The 18315-nt window shown below is 35.7% G+C and overlaps 1 protein-coding gene across 16 annotated transcripts in view; it reads left to right on the forward strand.

Moving 5' to 3' along the window:
• PPFIA2 (PTPRF interacting protein alpha 2) overlaps window positions 1-18315 on the forward strand; it is a 421613-nt gene that overhangs the window by 138901 nt on the left and 264397 nt on the right. For 2 of the 16 annotated variants that reach the window (XM_084878848.1, XM_084878849.1), the window contains exon 1: window positions 14733-15122. The exons of 13 other annotated variants lie outside the window; for them this stretch is intronic. In XM_084878848.1, the coding sequence (XP_084734974.1) occupies window positions 15042-15122 (81 nt within the window). In that variant the 5' untranslated portion in view covers window positions 14733-15041. Of the gene's footprint in view, window positions 1-14732; window positions 15123-18315 lie in introns of those variants that run through there. One more of the 16 variants, XM_084878847.1, reaches the window with a different exon arrangement.

Raw genomic sequence — 18315 nt, forward strand, 5'->3', positions numbered from 1 at the left:
GTAGATGAGCAAATAACATTCTTTTATATAATTTTGGTAAAACCAGGCTGATTACATATTTCAAAACATGAAATAAACTTAACAAAATATAATAACATTTTTCAGTTGTAAAATTACAGAGTTGTAATAAACTAATATTTTTAAAGGAACAAAACAGAATTCAACCCTGCATTTCATACAATTTAATATTTTTCATTTACATAAAGATGTTCCTGGGCTATCCTAAAACATGTAAATATTTATGGACAATGTGCTTTAAGCAGAGAAAAACTAAAGTAAATGAAAAAAAGGAATGTGGAAATAAGATACTATTTAAAAATTTTCTAATTTCAGTTTTGAAGACAGTATATGTGAGTGTCCCCCCATGTCCCACATGGTTCAGGGTTCAGGTTCAGGGTTTGGGCTCTGGAGGAGGCAGCATGCAAATGAAAGAGACTTAGAAAATATTAATTTGGAAATATTGAGGGCCAGGCAGGAGCCCAGCTCAAGAGGAAGGACTCCTCTCTGCCCTGTTCTCTTTTATTCAGGTTTTGGGATACACCCATAGCCCTTAGGCAGGCAATTCCAATGATAGCCCATCAGTAAGGATTTACATAGGACTAAAAGGTGAAAGTTGCTTCAGCTCCCTTCCTCTCAACTAGTCAGTGAGTGCTTGGCTCTGACCTTTCAGAGCCTTTAAGGTTAACCAGCCTTCCTGGTTCCTTGTCCACACCTCTCTGCTGGTGAAGGTAATGGGCAGCTTCCAACAAATATATATGTAACGATGTATATATGTATATATGCATGTACATGTGCAAACACACATACATATACATGTTTGTATAATGCATACACAAATATATGCATACATCTACACACATGCCTAAATGCACACACAAGATTATGTTAAAAAACATGTTCTCATCAAGATGTGAATTAAAGCCAAATTTAATATTTTTCTTATTATAAAGTTTATAAATTTAAATTTTAATATGCTCAAAATTTTTTTGGCCAAATGGGTACAAATCTTGAGGGTTCCCAATGAATTCTAAATATCACCTTCATTTATTTGGGACATCTTAATGAATAGTTTGCTAACAAAGAAATCACTTGAACTTAGAAGAAAATGACAAAGGAGTTCTTTGTTTTTTTCCTGTTTATTTGCTTATTTGCTTGTTTGGGTGTCCCAAGAAAAAAAGCTCACTGCTAAGATGGATTACACCTGTTGGATGGAGCTTTCCTACAAAATGCAAAGTGTTTATTACTAGGTTCATTTGTTCTTCATTTCTGTCCTAACTGTACCAGGTGTCTGGCACAACATTACTTCTCAGTAAGGATTTCTTGAATACCTGAATGAGTGAATGCCATCTTATATCTTTTTACACATTGATCCTTCTCTTTGGAAAGCCTTTAACTTCCTGAGATTTTGCTGCCTATGGTTTCTTCTAGGATTTTTATGGTTTCACAACTTGCATTGAAGTCTTTTATCCAGTTTGAGTTATTTTATGTGTGAGTTGGTGGCCTGGTTTCATTTTTTTGCATGTATCTGTCTAATTTTCTCAATAACACTTATTGAAGAGACTGTCTTTTCTCCATTGTATGCTCTTGCCTCTTCTGTCAAATGTTAATTGACCATAATGGCAGGGGTCAATTCCTGGGTTCTCTGTTCTCTTCCATTGATCTATATACCTGTTCTTGTGCCAGTACAAGGATGTTTTAATTACATGTTTTAATTACAATAGCTTTGTAGTATAGTTGATATTCGGTATTGTGATCCCTCCAAATTTGTTCTTTCTCAAGATTGCTGAAGCTATTTGGGGTATTTTTGGGTTCCATATGAATTTTTGAGTATTTGTTCTAGATCTGTGAAAAATGCCATTGGTATATTAACAGGGATTGCCATGAATCTATATATTGCTTTGGGTAGTATAGACATTTTATAGATGTTATTTCTTCCAATCCATGAAAAATGTATATGCTTCCACTTGTTTACATCTTCCTCTATTTGTTTTTTCTAAGTCCTAGGTCTTTACCTCTTTGGCTTATTCCTAGTATATATTATTGCATCGGTAAATGGGATTTTTAAAATAGTTTCTTTTGTTGTATAAAAATGCCACCGATTTCTGGATGTTAATTTTGTATCCTGCTACTTAGACAAATTCATTTATTATGTCAAGCAGTATTTTGGTGGAATCTTTAGGATATTCTATATACAACATCATATCATCTGTGAATAATGACAGTTTTACTTCCTCCTTTCCAATTTGGATGCCTTTTATTTTTTCTTCTTGTCTATTTTCTTCTTGTCTCTATGTTGAAAAAGGGTGGTGAAAGTGGACATCCCTAATGTTAAGGAAAAAAGCTTTTTGTTTTTGCCCATTGAGTACGATGTGAACTGTACTTGTGTCTTATATATAATTTATTAAGTTGAGATATCATCCCTCTAGTCCCACTTTGCTGAAATTTTTCATCAAAAGTGGGTCCTGGATTATTTTGGATAATTTTTCAAGGTCTATTGATATGATCATGTGATTTTTATCTTCCAATTTGTTTATATTATGTATCACATTTATTGATTTGCAAATATTGTACCAGTCTTACATTCTAGGAATAAATCCCACTTGGTCATGGTGTATGGTATTTTTAATATGTTTCTGGATCCAATTTGCTAATATTTTGTATATTTTATTCGGAGGTGGGTCTCTGATAGACAACATATGCATGGGTCATGATTTCTTATCTATTTTCTACCTTATGTTGTTTGATTGGAGCATTTAATTCATTTACATTTGAAGTTATTATTGATAGGTACTTATTTACTGACAATTTTATAATTTATGCCTATGTTCCTTTCTCTTTCTCTCTACTTTCTCTTCTCACAGAGTTCCTTTAACATTTCTTACAATGGTGTTTCACTGGTTAAATACTCTTTTAGCCTTTTTGTGATCTTGAAAGCTCTTTATTTCAGCTTCTATTTTGGTATATTTTTATTGATTTCAGAGTGGAAGGAAGAGGGAGTGAGAGATAGAAGCATCAATGAGGAAAGAGAATCATCGATTGGCTACCACCTGCATGTTCCACAATGGGGATTGAGCTTGAAACCTGGGCATATTCCCCAACCGGAAATCAAACTGTGGCCTCCTGGTTCATAGGTTGACACTTAATGACTGAGCAATACTGGCCTGGCTTCACCTTTAATTTTGAATGCAAGCTTTGCTGGATAGAATATTTTTGGTTTCAGATCATTGCTTTTCATTACTTTGAATACTTCATGACATTCTCTTCTGGCTTATAGAGTTTCTATAGAGAAATCAGCTCCCTTGTTGGTAACTGACTATCTCTCTATTCCTGCCTTCAAGATTCTCTCTTATTTAATGTTTGTCATTTTAATTATGCTGTGTCTTAGAGTGGTTCTCTTTGGGTTAATTTTGTTTGGGACTGTCTTAGCTTCCTAAACTTATATGACTTTTTCCTTTACCAGAATAAAGAAGTTTTCTGTCATTTTTTCAGTCTCTATCCCTCACTTTATACTCCTTCTAGTACTCCTATGATATGGATGTTGTTCTGTTTCATGTTGTCCCAAAGGTCCCTTAAACTGTCCTTTTACCTCTTAAGTATTTTCCACTCTGCTGCTCTGATTGAGTAATCGTTTTCTATCTTTCCTTCTAATTTACTGATTCAATCCTCTGATTCTTCTAACTTGCTGTTAATTCCTTTCAGTTTATCCTTCATTTTAGCTATATCATACTTTGTTTTTGACTGGTTGTTTTATGTGGATTCTATATCCCTTTTCATGCTGTTGAGTATGCTAAAAATTATAACTTTATACTGTGTTTCTGATAAATTGCTTGCCTCCATTTCATTTAATTCTTTTTCTAGAGATTCCTTTTGGGCCTGTTTGTTTTCCCTATTTTTCTTTCTTTATGTTTGTCTGTGCATTGGATAACACTGATATGCCTCCCAGTCTTGGTGAGGTGGATTTCTTGTGGGACACAGTGGTGTAGTCTTCTTGATCTTCTGAGCTTGGTGCTGTAGGCATATCACTTGTGTGGGTTATGTGACCCTCCTGTTGAATTTGGCTCTTGACTGCTATTGTCCTACTCATGGGTTGGCACAGTACAGGCTGGCTGACTATGAGGTTTAACTCTGACTACATCATGAATACTGTTATGCAGGTGTTGACAGAACAGAACAGACATAAGACCACACCAAAAATAACACATACACACACACACACACACACACACACACACACACAATAATTACAAAAAAAAAAAAATGACTAAAAAAGAGAAAAAAAGAAAAACACAAGACCAAGAGAATTGGGGGAGAAAAAGAAGAATCCCTAAAAATTGATAATATAAAAGAAAAAAATGAATAGAAATAAAACAAAATAAGTTTAAAATGAAAGAAGAAAGGAAATGACAATAATTTTTAAAAATGTAATAATAGTAAATAAAATATAAAATAGGTAAAGAGAAAAGTAAAATTAAAAATAAAGAAAAGAGAAAGAGAAAAAATAAAATAACAAAAGAATAGAGAGCATAAGAGATATGAAAGAAAAAAAAGAGGAAAATGAAAACAACCTTTGGATCTGCTTTTTGTGAAGCTCGCTGAATTTGCTCTGATGTTATTGGATCTGGCACCTTGTTGTGTCCATCCTAGGTATCCTGGGAGGTTCTCTGGTGGAAAACAATGTGAGTCAGAGTCCTTGCCTGGCCCTGTGCAACCTGAATGAAGCAGGGCAGGGTAGAGTCCCAAGTAATCCAGTAGGTGAAGCATCTGTATCCCTGAGGCTGGGTCTGCCTCAGGTCTTGCTCCTTGAATGTCCCTGTTTTGATTTGCTCTATTTTCCCACGTGAAACTGGGCTCTGTGAGTGTATCTGGCCAGGTTAGTTTAAACAGACTCGAGTTGGGGCTTTCTAAAAGGGAGACTGGGCACTCCCCTCCTTCAAAGGCCTCAGTTCTGCCTGGGTCACTGGAACCCCCCTTTAGTCCTGCTTGGCACTACAATCGTTCAGAGGGCAGGCCCCCACGGGGTGGGGTTCTGCCCAGGCTTTGACCTAACCGAATGGCTGATTACCCATGTCACCATACTAGCCACAGGGGCACAGATTTCCAGTCTAGAAATGAGAAAATAAATATGTAAAAAATAATCATCTGTGTGCTCAATAACAAAGAAGAATGGAAGCATTGTCAAAGGGGAACAGGAGCAACAATTTGAGTATCAAAATATATTATATTGTATTGTATTATCACTTAAAATATACAATAAATATGCCATAGTATATACTGATATGAATAACTGATTAAAAATAATTGGAGGAGAAGAGGCAAATTTTTTATACAAATTTTCTATACAAAAAAAAAAAAAATTCTATTTAATATATGTAGATACTAACCCCTCCAGGAGGTAAATCTTTTTTTGTTTTGTTTTGTTTTTTTGTTTATTTTTTCTTATATGTTGCAGTTGGTTATTCTTTCTTTTTTAAAAAAAATTTTTAATTAAATTATTATCTGTGTACATATTTTACCATTGCGTCCCCCCTCCCATACATACCCATCCTCCCCAGAGTTTTGTGTCCATTGGTTGTACTTTATATGCATGTATACAAGTCCTTCGGTTGATCTCTTATCTCCCCCAGATCTCCCTCCCCTCCCCACTGTAATTTGACAGTCTGCTTGTTACTTTACTGTCTCTATATCTATATTTTGGCTCATCAGTTTATAATGTTCTTTATTATCCATAAATGAGTGAGGTCATGTGGTGTTTCTCTTTCATCGACTGGCTTATTTCACTCAGCATGATGTTCTCCAATTCCATCCAGGTTGCTGCAAATGTTGAGAATTCCTTCTTTTTTATGGCAGCATAGTATTCCATTGTGTAGATGTACCATAGTTTTTGGATCCAATCATCTGCTGACGGGCACCTAGGCTGTTTCCAAATTCTGGCTATTGTAGATTGTGCTGCTATGAACATAAGGGTGCATATATCCTTTCTTATTGGTGTTTCTAGTTTCTTGGGATATATTCCTAGGAGTGGGATTAGTGGGATTACTTCAAATGGGAGCTCCATTTTCAGTTTTTTGAGGAAACTCCATACTGTTCTCCACAGTGGTTACACCAGTCTGCATTCCCACCAGCAGTGCACGAGGGTTCCTTTTTCTCCGCAACCTCGCCAACACTTGTCGTTTGTTGATTTGTTGATGTTGGCCATTCTGACAGGAGTGAGATGGTACCGCATTGTTGTTTTGACTTGCATCTCTTGGATAATTAGTGACTTTGAGCATGTTTTCATGTGCCCTCTTGGCCTTCATTCTGTCTTCTTTTGAAAATATTCTATTTAGGTCAATTGACCATTTTTTAATTGGATCCTTCATTTTCCTTGTATAAGCTGTAGATGTTGGAGATTAAACCTTTATCAGTGATAACATTTGCAAATATGTTCTCCCACACAGTGGGCTTTCTTGTTTTTTTGTTGATGGTTTCTTTTGCTGTAAAAAAGCTTTTTATTTTGATGTAGTCCCATTTGTTTATTTTCTCTTTAGCTTCCATTGCCCTAGGGGCCATATCAGTGAAGAAGTTCTTTTGGCATATCTCTGAGATTTTGCTTCCTGTGGATGCCTCTAGTATTTTTATGGTTTCCCGTCTGATGTTTAAGTCCTGTATCCATTCTGAGTTTCTTTTTGTGTATGGTGTAAGTAGGTGATCTAGTTTCATTCTTTTGCATGTGTCTGTCCAATTTTCGCAACATCATTTATTGAAGAGACTGTCTTGACTCCATTGTATATACTTGCCTCCTTTGTCAAATACTAATTGAACATAGCGATTTGGGTTGATATCTGGGTTCTCGATTCGATTCCATTGATCTATATGTCTGTTCTTGTGCCAGTACCAGGCTGTTTTGAGAACAGTGGCTTTGTAATACAGCTTGAAATCTGGTATTGAGATCCCTCCTACTTTACTCTTCTTTCTCAGGATTGCTGTGGCTATTCGGGGTCTTTTATTGTTCCAAATGAATTTTTGGAGAGTTCTTTCTAGGTCAGTGAAATATGCCATTGGTATTTTAATGGGGAGTGCATTGAACCTATAGATTGCTTTGGGAAGTATGGACATTTTGATGATGTTGATTCTACCGATCCATGAACATGGTATGTTCTTCCATCTGTTTACATCTTCCTCTATCTCTTTTTTCAGTGTCGTGTAGTTTTCCGCATATAGGTCCTTTACTTCCTTAGTTAAGTTTATTCCTAGGTATCTTAATTTTTTTGGTGCAATGGTAAATGGGATTGCCTTTTTAGTCTTTGTTTCTGCAAGTTCACTATTGGTGTATAGAAATGCTGTAGGTTTCTTGGCGTTAATTTTGTATCCTGCTACATTGCCAAATTCATTTATTAAGTCAATTAGTCTTTTAATGGAGTCTTTTGGGTTTTTTTATGTACAATATCATGTCATCTGCAAATAAGGATAACTTTACTTCTTCTTTTCCAATTTGGATGCCTTTTATTTCCTCTTCTTGTCTAATTGCAATGGTTAGTACTTCCAGCACTATGTCAAAGAGGAGTGGTGATAGTGGGCATCCCTGTCTTGTTCCTGTTGTTAGAGGGAATGGTTTTAGTTTTTGCCCATTGAGTATGATGTTGGATGTGGGTTTATCATATATAGCTTTTATTATGTTGAGGTATGATCCTTGTACTCCCACCTTGTTGAGAGTTTTCATCAGGAAAGGGTGTTGGATTTTATCAAATGCTTTTTCTGCATCAATTGATATGACTATATGATTTTTATCTTTCAATTTGTTAATGTGATGTATCATGTTTATTGTTTTGCGGATATTGTACCATCCTTGCATTCCTGGAATAAATCCTACTTGGTCATGGTGTATGATCTTTGTGATGTTCTTCTGGAGTCGATGTGCTAGAATTTTGTTGAGGATTTTGGCATCTATGTTCATGAGGGATATTGGCCTGTAATTCTCTTTCATTGAGGTGTCTTTATCTGGTTTTGGTATTAGGGTGATGCTGGCTTCATAGGAGTTTGGAAGTGTTTCTTCCTCTTGAATTTTTTGGAATAGTCTGAGGAGGATAGGTTTTAGTTCTTCCTTGAATGTTTGGTAAAACTCTCCTGTGAAGCCATCTGGCCCTGGGCTTTTGTTTGCTGGAAGCTTTTTGATAACTGTTTCAATTTCTTCCCAAGTCACTGGTCTATTGAGATTTTTGGATTCTTCCTGATTGAGTTTTGGAAGGTTGCATTTCTCTAGGAATATGTCCATTTCCTCCAGGTTGTTCAGCTTGTTGGAATAGAGTTGTTCGTTGTATTTTGTAACAATCCTTTGTATTTCGGTGGGATCTGTTGTTATTTCACCTCTTTCGTTTCTGATTTTGTTTATTTGAGTCCTCTCTCTTTGTTTCTTGGTTAGCCTGGCTAGAGGTTCATCAATCTTGTTTATCCTTTCAAAGAACCAGCTCTTGGTTTTGTTGATCTTATGTATTGTTTCTTTGGTCTCTATGTCGTTTATCTCCACTCTGATTTTTATTATTTCCTTCCTTCTGCTTACACTGGGCTTTTCTTGTTGCTCTTTTTCTAACTCTTTGAGTTGTAGAGTTAGATCATTTGTTACCATTTTTTCTTGTTTTTTGCAATAGGCTTGTAGGGATATGAACTTCCCTCTTAAAACTGCTTTTGCTGTGTCCCATAGATTTTAGATTGTTCTGTTTTCATTGTCATTTGTTTCCAGGATGTTTTTAATTTCTTTCTTGATTTCTCTGGTAACCCAGTCCTTGTTTAATAGCATGCTGTTTAGTCTCCATGTGTTTGATTTCTTTGGATTATTTTTATTGTAGTTAATTTCCAGTTTTATGCCACTATGATCCGAGAAGATGCTTGATATGATTTCTATCTTCTTGAATTTGAAGAGACTTTGCCTATGTCCCAACATGTGGTCTATCTTTGAGAATGTCCCATGTGCACTTGAGAAGAATGTATATTCTGTGGCTTTGGGGTGGAATGTTCTGAAGATATCGATTAATTCCATCTGGTTTAGTGAGTCATTTAGGATTGATATTTCTTTGCTGATTTTTTGTTTAGGTGATTTGTCCAAAGGTGACAGTAGAGTATTAAAATCTCCTACTATGATTGTATTGCTATTAATCTCTCCCTTAATGTCCTCGAGCAGTTTTTTTTAATGTATTTGGGCGCTCCCATATTGGGTGCATATATATTTACCAGGGTTATTTATTCTTGTTGGATTGCTCCCTTTAGTATTATGCAGTGGCCTTCATTATCTCTTGTTATGTCCTTCACTCTGAGATCTAATTTGTCAGATATAAGTATTGCTACCCCAGCTTTTTTTTTTCATTTCCATTCGCCTGGAAAACCTTTTTCCATCCCTTCTCCCTCAGTCTGTGTGCATCTTTTTCTCTGAAGTGGGTTTCTTATAGACAACAGATATGTGGGTCTTGTTTTCTTATCCAATCCGTTACCCTATGTCTTTTGATTGGAGCATTTAATCCATTTACATTTAAAGTTATTGTTGATACGTACTTATTTGATGCCATTTTTATTCTATACCCCTGTGTTCCATCTTCGCTTTCTATTTCTTTAATTTTACAGTAGACCCTTTAGCATTTCTTGCATTGCTGGTTTGGGGGAGATAAATTCCCTTAGTCTGTTTTTGTCTGTGAAGCTCCTGATTTCACCTTCAATTTTGATTGATAGCCTTGCTGGATACAGTATTCTTGGATTCAGATCCTTCCTTTGCATGACTTTGTATATTTCATCCCATTCCCTTCTGGCCTGATAAGTTTCTGTGGAGAAATCAGTTGCTAGTCTGATGGGGTTCCTTTATATGTAACTTTCTGTCTCTCTCTGGCTACTTTTAAAATTCTTTTTTTGTAGTTGGTGTTTGCCAGTTTAATTGTAATGTGCCTTGGGGTTGGTCTTTTGGAGTTCATTTTGCTTGGGACTCTGCGAGCATCTTGGATTTGTGTGGGTTTTTTCTTCTCTGTTTCAGGAAAGTTTTCTATCATTATTTCTTGAAATACGTTTTCCATGTCTTCCTCAGTTTCCTTTCCTTCTGGAACCCCTATTATTCTAATATTGTTTTGTTTTGTATTTTTCCAAAGTTCCCTTAGACTTTCCTCCTGCTTTTTAATTTTTTTTTCCCCAGAGGCTGCTCTAATTGGGTATTTTTTCCCATCTTGTCTTCTAGCTCACTGATGTGGTCCTCTGCTTCTTCTAGACTACTCTTGATGCTTTCTATTGAGTTCTTTACAGTAGTGATGTCATTTTTCATTTCTTCTTGGTTCTTCTTCATTTCCTCTTGGTTCTTACTCATATTGTCAAATTTGTCTTCCATTCTTTTTAGCCATCTTATGATCATTACTCTGAATTCTTGCTCTGGTAGATTGCTTGCCTCTAGCTCATTTACTTCCTTTTCTGGTGATGCCTGCTTTACTTTCATATGCGGGCTGTTTCTTTGTCTCCCCATGATCTCTCTTTTTAGGATGTCTGGTTGTGTAGTTCTCTTTCTCCTGCTTTGATTTAAAGGCACAAAATACAAAACAACCAGGTACAACACACAAGGCACTGAATAAAAATGTGTTTCCGATATTAATAACCTCCAATAAAGGTGACTAGAACCCAGCTAACAAAAACATACAATCAAACAAAAAGAATAGGCAGATCAATCTTATAAAAAAAAAAAAGCATACAACTTCAGTATAGTTAACATTCAACATACAACTACAAAGAGATAGAGAGAAAGGCTGTTTTGTTTTGTTTTTTGTTTGTTTGTTTTTAGGACAGTGATGAGGAAGGTGTGATTGGGCTTGGAGGAACAGGGGGTTGGAAATTAGATATACACAAGTAGGGTAAAATTTTACGAGGGGGTAAACAGAAAGAATGGGGGAAATCTAGAGCAGGAAAGGGTTAAGATATACAGGGCACCAAAGGAAAAGGTTAGAAAGATAGTGAAGGTATAAAGGTAGGGTTGAGATAGAATAAAGCGTTGGAGGAGGAAAGATAGATATAGACTGTAGAACAGTAATCCCGAAATAAAAAAATGAAATAAGAATAATAAAAATAAACAAAAGAAAATATGATAAAAAAGGTAAAATGGTAGTGGTAATAATGTTGATTACGTATACAATGTAATAATTATAAAGGTAAAATCAAGTGAGGAAAAAGAGAAAAAAAATAGTTTCTTCAGTAAACGTTGCAAATACAGTGGTGCCTCGCATAACGAACGCCTCGCACAGCGAACTTTGGACAGGTTTTTCATGAAACCATTGGCTAAAAAGCAGAAAATGGATGAAGATGTGCAAGATTCGGTAGACTCTACTTAGTCTGTCTTAAAATTAAAAAAATGTGTGTTTTTTTTTTTTTAAATTATGTTTTTAGATGTATCTAAATAAAAATAATAACAAAAAATTTATCTTTTTTATGTCATCTTAGCATATTTTATGCTACAGAACGAATTATTTTTTTTAACATGTATTGTTATGGGAAAACGCGTTTCACATAACGAACTTTTCGCATAACAAGCTTGCTCCTGGAACGAATTAAGTTCGTTGTGTGAGGCACCACTGTAATGACAACAAAAATAAAAAACAAAAATTAAAAAAATTTAAAAAAAATTAAAAATTTAAATAAAATTTGTAGTGATGCAGGTCATTCGCTTCCTCTATTATAATCCAGTCCTGATTTTTAAGCAGTTCTTGCTTTTATTACACTAGAGTCAATTTGTGAATTAGCCTCTGGGTGGCAGTGTTTCTAGGTTAACTTCCCAGGCTCTAAAGCCTCTCTAGCTTTTTTTTTTTTCCCCCCTTCTCTGTGGCACTGATTTATGGAGGGGGGGAGGGGGCAAGTCCGAGCCAACTGTAATCTCCTGTAATTCTCCGATATCTCTCTGAGCCAGATCCAAATGTGTTGCTCCTCAGATATCTCCCCTGTTAGGAGCCCCGTCCACATGGGTGACACCCGCCCAACAGCCAGGACTTCTACTTGTAATCACCGCCCTTGTCCTCCAGTTTCCACATGCCCTGTGCGCACAGGCTTTTGTCTTCACCGTGAGCGCTCACTCACCCTCTTGCCGTGAAATCTGACCTTTTTGCCATGTGGTGGGGCACTCCTGTGAGCCCAAGTGTTCGCGCTGCCTGGGATCCACATTCTGGGGGTCACAGCTGCTTGGTGGTTGCTGTGGCTATGGTTATTCAGGCCTCTGACACGATCCAATCTTCCTCTCAAGATGGCCAGATTTCCCAGTCCAAGCCGGTAGGCAGCTCTGGGAAGGGACTTCACCCCGCGTGGGTGCTTCCCTGTGAAGGGCACCCTTGTCAGCGGCCCCCCAGTTTCTCCTGGTGTTCAGCTGTCTCTTGGGTTGCTAATAAACACTCACAGCATGACCCTCAGCTGCTCTTTCTTTCTGCTTCGGGACAAGGCTCAGAATCCGCCTACCTATTCTTCTGCCATTTTGTCCTCCCAGGAGGTAAATCTTAATTTCACCCCTCCCTATCACCTCATTGAGGGTACACTAAGTTAGTGACTAACTTCCAAGAAATAGAGTATGTGCCTTAACTGGTTTGGCTCAGTGGATAGAGCGTCAACCTGCAAACTGAAGGGTCCCAGGTCTGATTGCAGTCAAGGGCATGTACCTTGGTTGCGGGCACATCCGCAGTGGTGGTGGTGGGGGATGTGTGTGTGCAGGAGGCAGCTAATCGATGTTTCTCTCTCATTGATGTTTCTAACTCTCTATCCCTCTCCCTTCTTCTCTGTAAAAAATCAATAAAGATATGTTAAAAAAAATAAAGTATGGCTAGAGAAAAACAATAACTTTGGAGTAGAGAAACCTGGCAAACACTACCTTAAGCAAGTGAAGGTTAGTATCAGTAGTGATATGTGGACATCAGTACCCCAATATGATATGATGGGGTCACTGCACTGATATGATGTGATGTGATGAAGACATTTTGCCTCAGTGGTATTCTTCCCCCAAATTCATGGCTCTTGTCTAGCATGAGGAAATCATTAAGCAAAATTAATATATGCATCAGAGCAGGGACCTACAGAATACTTCTGCAGTACTTTTTTTTTAATTGCATTTTTTAAATTGATTTCTGAGAGGAAAGGAGAAGGAGAGAGAGAAAGAAACATCAATGATGAGAGAGAATCATTGATGAGCTGCCTCCTGCACACCTCCTACTGGGGATTGAGCCCGCAACCTGGGCAGGTGACTTTGGCTGAGCAGTACAAAAGCCTCCTGCATACCTCCTACTGGGGATTGAGCCCACAACCCGGGCAGGTGACTTTGGCTGGAATCGAACCTGGGACACTTCAGTCCGCAGGCGGATGCTCCATCAACTGAGCCAAACCAGCTAGGGAGTGGGCAGTACTTTTTGATAGTCTACTGAAGATATTTCAATCTAAAGATAAAAACAAATAAAAGGTAAGAAGCTTTCACAGACCAAATGAAACTGGGAGATGTGGAAAACAAATTAAATGTGGTACCCTGGGTTGCAACCTGGAACAGAAAGGGGGCATCAATAGAAATATTAGTGAAATACAAATAAAGTCTAGAGTTTGGTTAATGATAATGTACCAATATCAGTTCCTTTATGATAAATGTACCATAGTAATGTAAGATGCTAATTGGGGAAACTGGGTGACAAATTTATAGGAACTTTCTGTACTATCTTTGCAACCTTACTATAAATCTAAAATTAAACCCAAATTAAGCATTTATTTAAAAATTATCTTCTAGTTCATTGAGTAGCTTTAAACTCTTACCTACTCTCATAATTTACCAGACTGTAAGAATCTCATCTGAAGAACTGAAAATCATTTTTTTCTGCTTCCTCCTCATTGATATTATAAATTTGAATCATAATTGGAGAAGCTAAGTACAAATGAATAATAAGTTAATTTTAAGATACTACTTTTGGCTCATTCTGTCTGTGTCCTCCTAAAGTCTCCACCTTGGAATCATGTGTAAATGGAGCATTTATTTTTACCTCTAAAAAGTGTAAAGTCATCTGAATATGATCTTTTATACAAACTGAATAATTTGTGTTAAAAGACAGAAGAATAAATCATGCTTTGCAATGTAGCCTAGATGGTTTGCAATGAATATTTTTGGATCTTGTGTCAAAATTCTATGCATCTGAAATATATATTGTTTTTTATAGATGAGATAAAGTATGATTTTTTTAAAATGTGCTTTTTTTAGGCATTGATTGTGAAATTTAATAATTTTTAGTTAAGGTGGGAAAATAGAATAATGATTATGCTCATATTCTGATGTTCTTTAAGAAGTTCAGAAAAATAGAAATAATTAGTGCATTTTATTTTATAATAATCCTAATATTATATAGCCTTACTGAGTTATATGCCCAGGGCCTTGGCGTCCTAGCCAGCTATAATAGGCTTTGACTTACAAATTGAAAAAGAATCTTTACTTTTACATAAAGGGCTTTGCACAAAAATGGAAAACCTTGTTGAAAATACTGGGAGTGACAAAGAGATTTGGAAGCATACAGAAATAAGAGCGATGGAACAATAATTTGTTACTACATACAGCATGAAACATGCCTCAGGTTAGTCAGAAGAGGTCCTCTGAATTACACTGTGCACGCTTCCCTGAAATGAAACTGTATGTTATTGGTTAACCAGGATATTTAGCATAATCACTCTGCTAGACTGTGGTGGAGGGAGGTGATTATCACTGAGAACAGATGGGCAGGTCCAGAGCACTGCCAGATTCTGCACAAGCTCCATTTACTGTTGCTTCTTGCTTTCTTCTTTCTGTGTTTAAAATATTTTTTAAAAAACATCCTCTGTTCTAAAGAACTAGCTATACAAAAGGTCAGTGGCTGATGACCTTTCAGCTTCGATTTCAAATGTAGGAGAAAGATTCAAAATGCTATCACTCTGTATCTGTGAAGGATGGGGCAGATTTCATTTTACCCTCTAGCCTCCCTCAATGCATGCACGGATTTGTCTGTACGCTAAGCTCTCTGCTCTGCATCTGTAGCTCCTTGTGGATTATATTGTCTCTGTGATCAGAAATGATTTTCTCGGATATGAACAGCGTTTCTGGCTCCCCTAAAGTGCATCCTCCTAATGGGACCCGGTTTTACACTTTTCAAGTAAGTGTGCTTTAAATAACTTCACTACTTAAGAAGTTAATATATAGTCAAACTTATAATAAAGGGAAAATAAGGAAAGAAAAACTGCAAAGTGTGAAAGTATTAAAGAGGATATAAGAATGAATAACATGCAAGTCAGTTTAATTTATGTTTTAAATATGGAAATAAGATGGTATTAGGATTATTTGGGAATTCAAGTAAAATAGTGAATAATTCATTTTCACAGGGATTTTTAAATTTCTACAGTATCATCCTTGAGGGCTTATGAGATGTGTCTCCTGATATTGTTATTCATGGCTATGATAACGTGAACATTATAGATTTACTTCCCTTATATATCACAGAGAGTAGAATTAAATTACATTTATGGGACTTTGCAAAATATGTCCTCTGGGCTTAGAAAAAAAAAATTTGGCATTTCATATGCATAATAATATAATTTCTATTTTTAAAAAATTTTATGTGTGCAATATATGAGCAATTAGCAATACAGAAAGCATAAATATCAAATTTAATATGCTTTTCAATTTGAGGTAAAGTAGAAACTCATTAATATGGAAGATTTTGGGTGTTATCAAAAAGTCAAAATGATTTATAATATATATGTTGTAATGGTGTGTTACAAAGCTGTTACCTACTAAATCTATTTCAACTGCCAGAGAATAAATCAGTCATCCATCCAGAAAATGGTTAAGTCTAAACTAAATCAGATTCTACCTCATTTTTTTTAACCTTAAATTGCATCTTTCAATCATGAGCCTTACTTTGTTATTCAGTCATGTCATCATTATGTGAAAAGGAATCATGAACCTCGTTTCTCTGTACAATTTCCATTATGGGAATATAAACATCCTGGCATTTAATTATCTTAGCAACATAATTATAATGTTCTGAAACAAACTATAAAGACCTAGAGAATTAATATAGTAGAGGTAGTCTGAGTTCTTTAAAAGGTGGCTCTGAATAAATGCATATCTTATTTATTAAAATCTCTTACCTTTGCAAACTATAAGCAGTAGATATAATCTCTCTCTTTCTCTCTCTCTCTTTCTCTCTCTCTCTCTCTCTCTCTCTTTTTCTCTCTTTCTCTCTGCCGCTTTATACTCCTATTTTTAATCCTGTCGCCTCTCCTACTTTACACTGATGTCTACTGATAGTGCAAGTCTGTGCTGTTACAGAATGTATTCGCTTCCCAGTGGTGATATCCTTATTGTGGCAGTGACTCAAAATGCAAGTGCCCTGGGGCTGTTCTACAAAATCATTACTTTTTTTTCTTCTTCTTCGTAGACTGAGGCATAACATTGTTTACAATATCCCGTAGCTGGCTCTTTGGGGCAGCTTTTGACATTAGATTTTCTACTTCAACATCTTAAAGTATAAGGGTCAGTGAATTCCATATGCTCAATCATGACATACACTTTCTACAATTCCTTTAGTAAAGATCTTGCTGACACCTTTCTTAGCAGGTGATTTTCTTGAAAAGACCCTGGAATGATTTTTAAGCACCCTGTTATTTTGTTGATATTATAACAATTTGTGCAAAAACTCTATGATTTCAGATAAATTAAAAATGTTGGCAAATGTAAACTCTATCCTACATTTTTACTTCATAAAATAGTAGTTGATCTTGACATTTATGATAACAGGAAATGTGCTTAACTTTTAGTTGCTATTGTTAGTTTTTGGTGGAAGAAAAGGAAGAAAGGTGATTTTAACAAGCATGAAGGTAAAGGTTTATAAAAGTTGACTCTGCTTTTATTTTCAAAGGGACAGACTTAAACATGATCATATTTCTTATTTATATACCTTAACCTATTTTAAGGCAATATATTTTCTTTGTTTGAAATACTGTTACAAGAGATGAGATGCTATAAAAATAAATCATTCTCAAGAATTTATCCTGCAAAAATGATTAAATTTTCAAAAGTGGTTCTCATTATGGGATGGCATAATTGCATTTCTGAAGTGATTTGGCATCAAGGAGTTGAGATTTTAATGCTTACTTTCTCAAAATTATTTTAGCACAAGAATTAACATATGCAAAAAAACATTGAAGATAGTTTAGCATGAATAAAACCGAGTTTTAGTTTCGTCTTATCATTAAATAGTCAAACTATCCTGTCATTTTTGATGAAACTGTACATGCCAAATTTTAAAAGTAATATTTAGAATGCATTTCACCAAAGTAGTTTTAAGGTAAAAGGACAACAAATAAGAAGTTGAGGGAGCCGAAACCGGTTTGGTTCAGTGGATAGAGTGTCGGCCTGCGGACTGAAAGGTCCCAGGTTCGATTCCCGTCAAGGGCATGTACCTTGGTTGCAGGCACATCTCCAGTAGGGGTTATGCAAGAAGCAGCTGATTGATGTTTCTAACTCTCTATCCCTCTCTCTTCCTCTCTGTAAAAAAAAATCAATAAAATATATTTTTTTAAAAAGAAATTGAGGGTTATTGGAGTTAAAAGATTTTATTTTTCATTCCATTTTAATTTAGTCAATGATGGTTGTAACAAGCATAAAGGTAAAGGTTTGTAAAAGTTGACTGTGCTTTTATTTTCAAAGGGACACGTGCAAATGATCTTTTAATAATTCATCTAATGCTTACTGTAAATTAATTTCCTTTTGTGTGAGATCTCACAGCTATATTACGAAAAATATACTTTTGTCAGCATTTTTTTTTCTGTTCAGAACATTTTATCAATCAATGATGTTAATGCCCAGTTTACACTATATGTTTAGTGAATTACAAAATTAGGTTCTGGAGTATAGTTGTCTAGAATGCCCCTGATTGACAACAATTAGGATTGCATGCTACTATGAGAAAATATTAATTGTAATACATGTATGCATGAGAATAATCAATTTATGGGGCTCAGATACTTGGGAAACCTACTTTAAAATAAAATCAAATGTATATACGTGTATAATTTAGTATATATGAATGCAGTAACTTCTTCTTAATTTTATGTCCCAAATAATGATGTCCCTACATGCTTTCACATTTAGTTCTAGTTTTCCAAATAAAAACATTTACATGCTTTACTAAACCTCTGAGTTGGTTAATTATCACATAATGTGTTAATCTTCCCAGAGGTATTGGTGACTAACACCCCCATTTCCCAGAGATTAAATATCTCCATCTATTCATTTTCAAACTGTCTGCACAGCCCTGAGGTTTCATGGGAGTTTGTCGGGTT

This window comes from Pipistrellus hanaki, assembly GCF_964339955.1.
Source record: "Pipistrellus hanaki genome assembly, chromosome: 3".
NCBI lineage: Eukaryota > Metazoa > Chordata > Mammalia > Chiroptera > Vespertilionidae > Pipistrellus > Pipistrellus hanaki.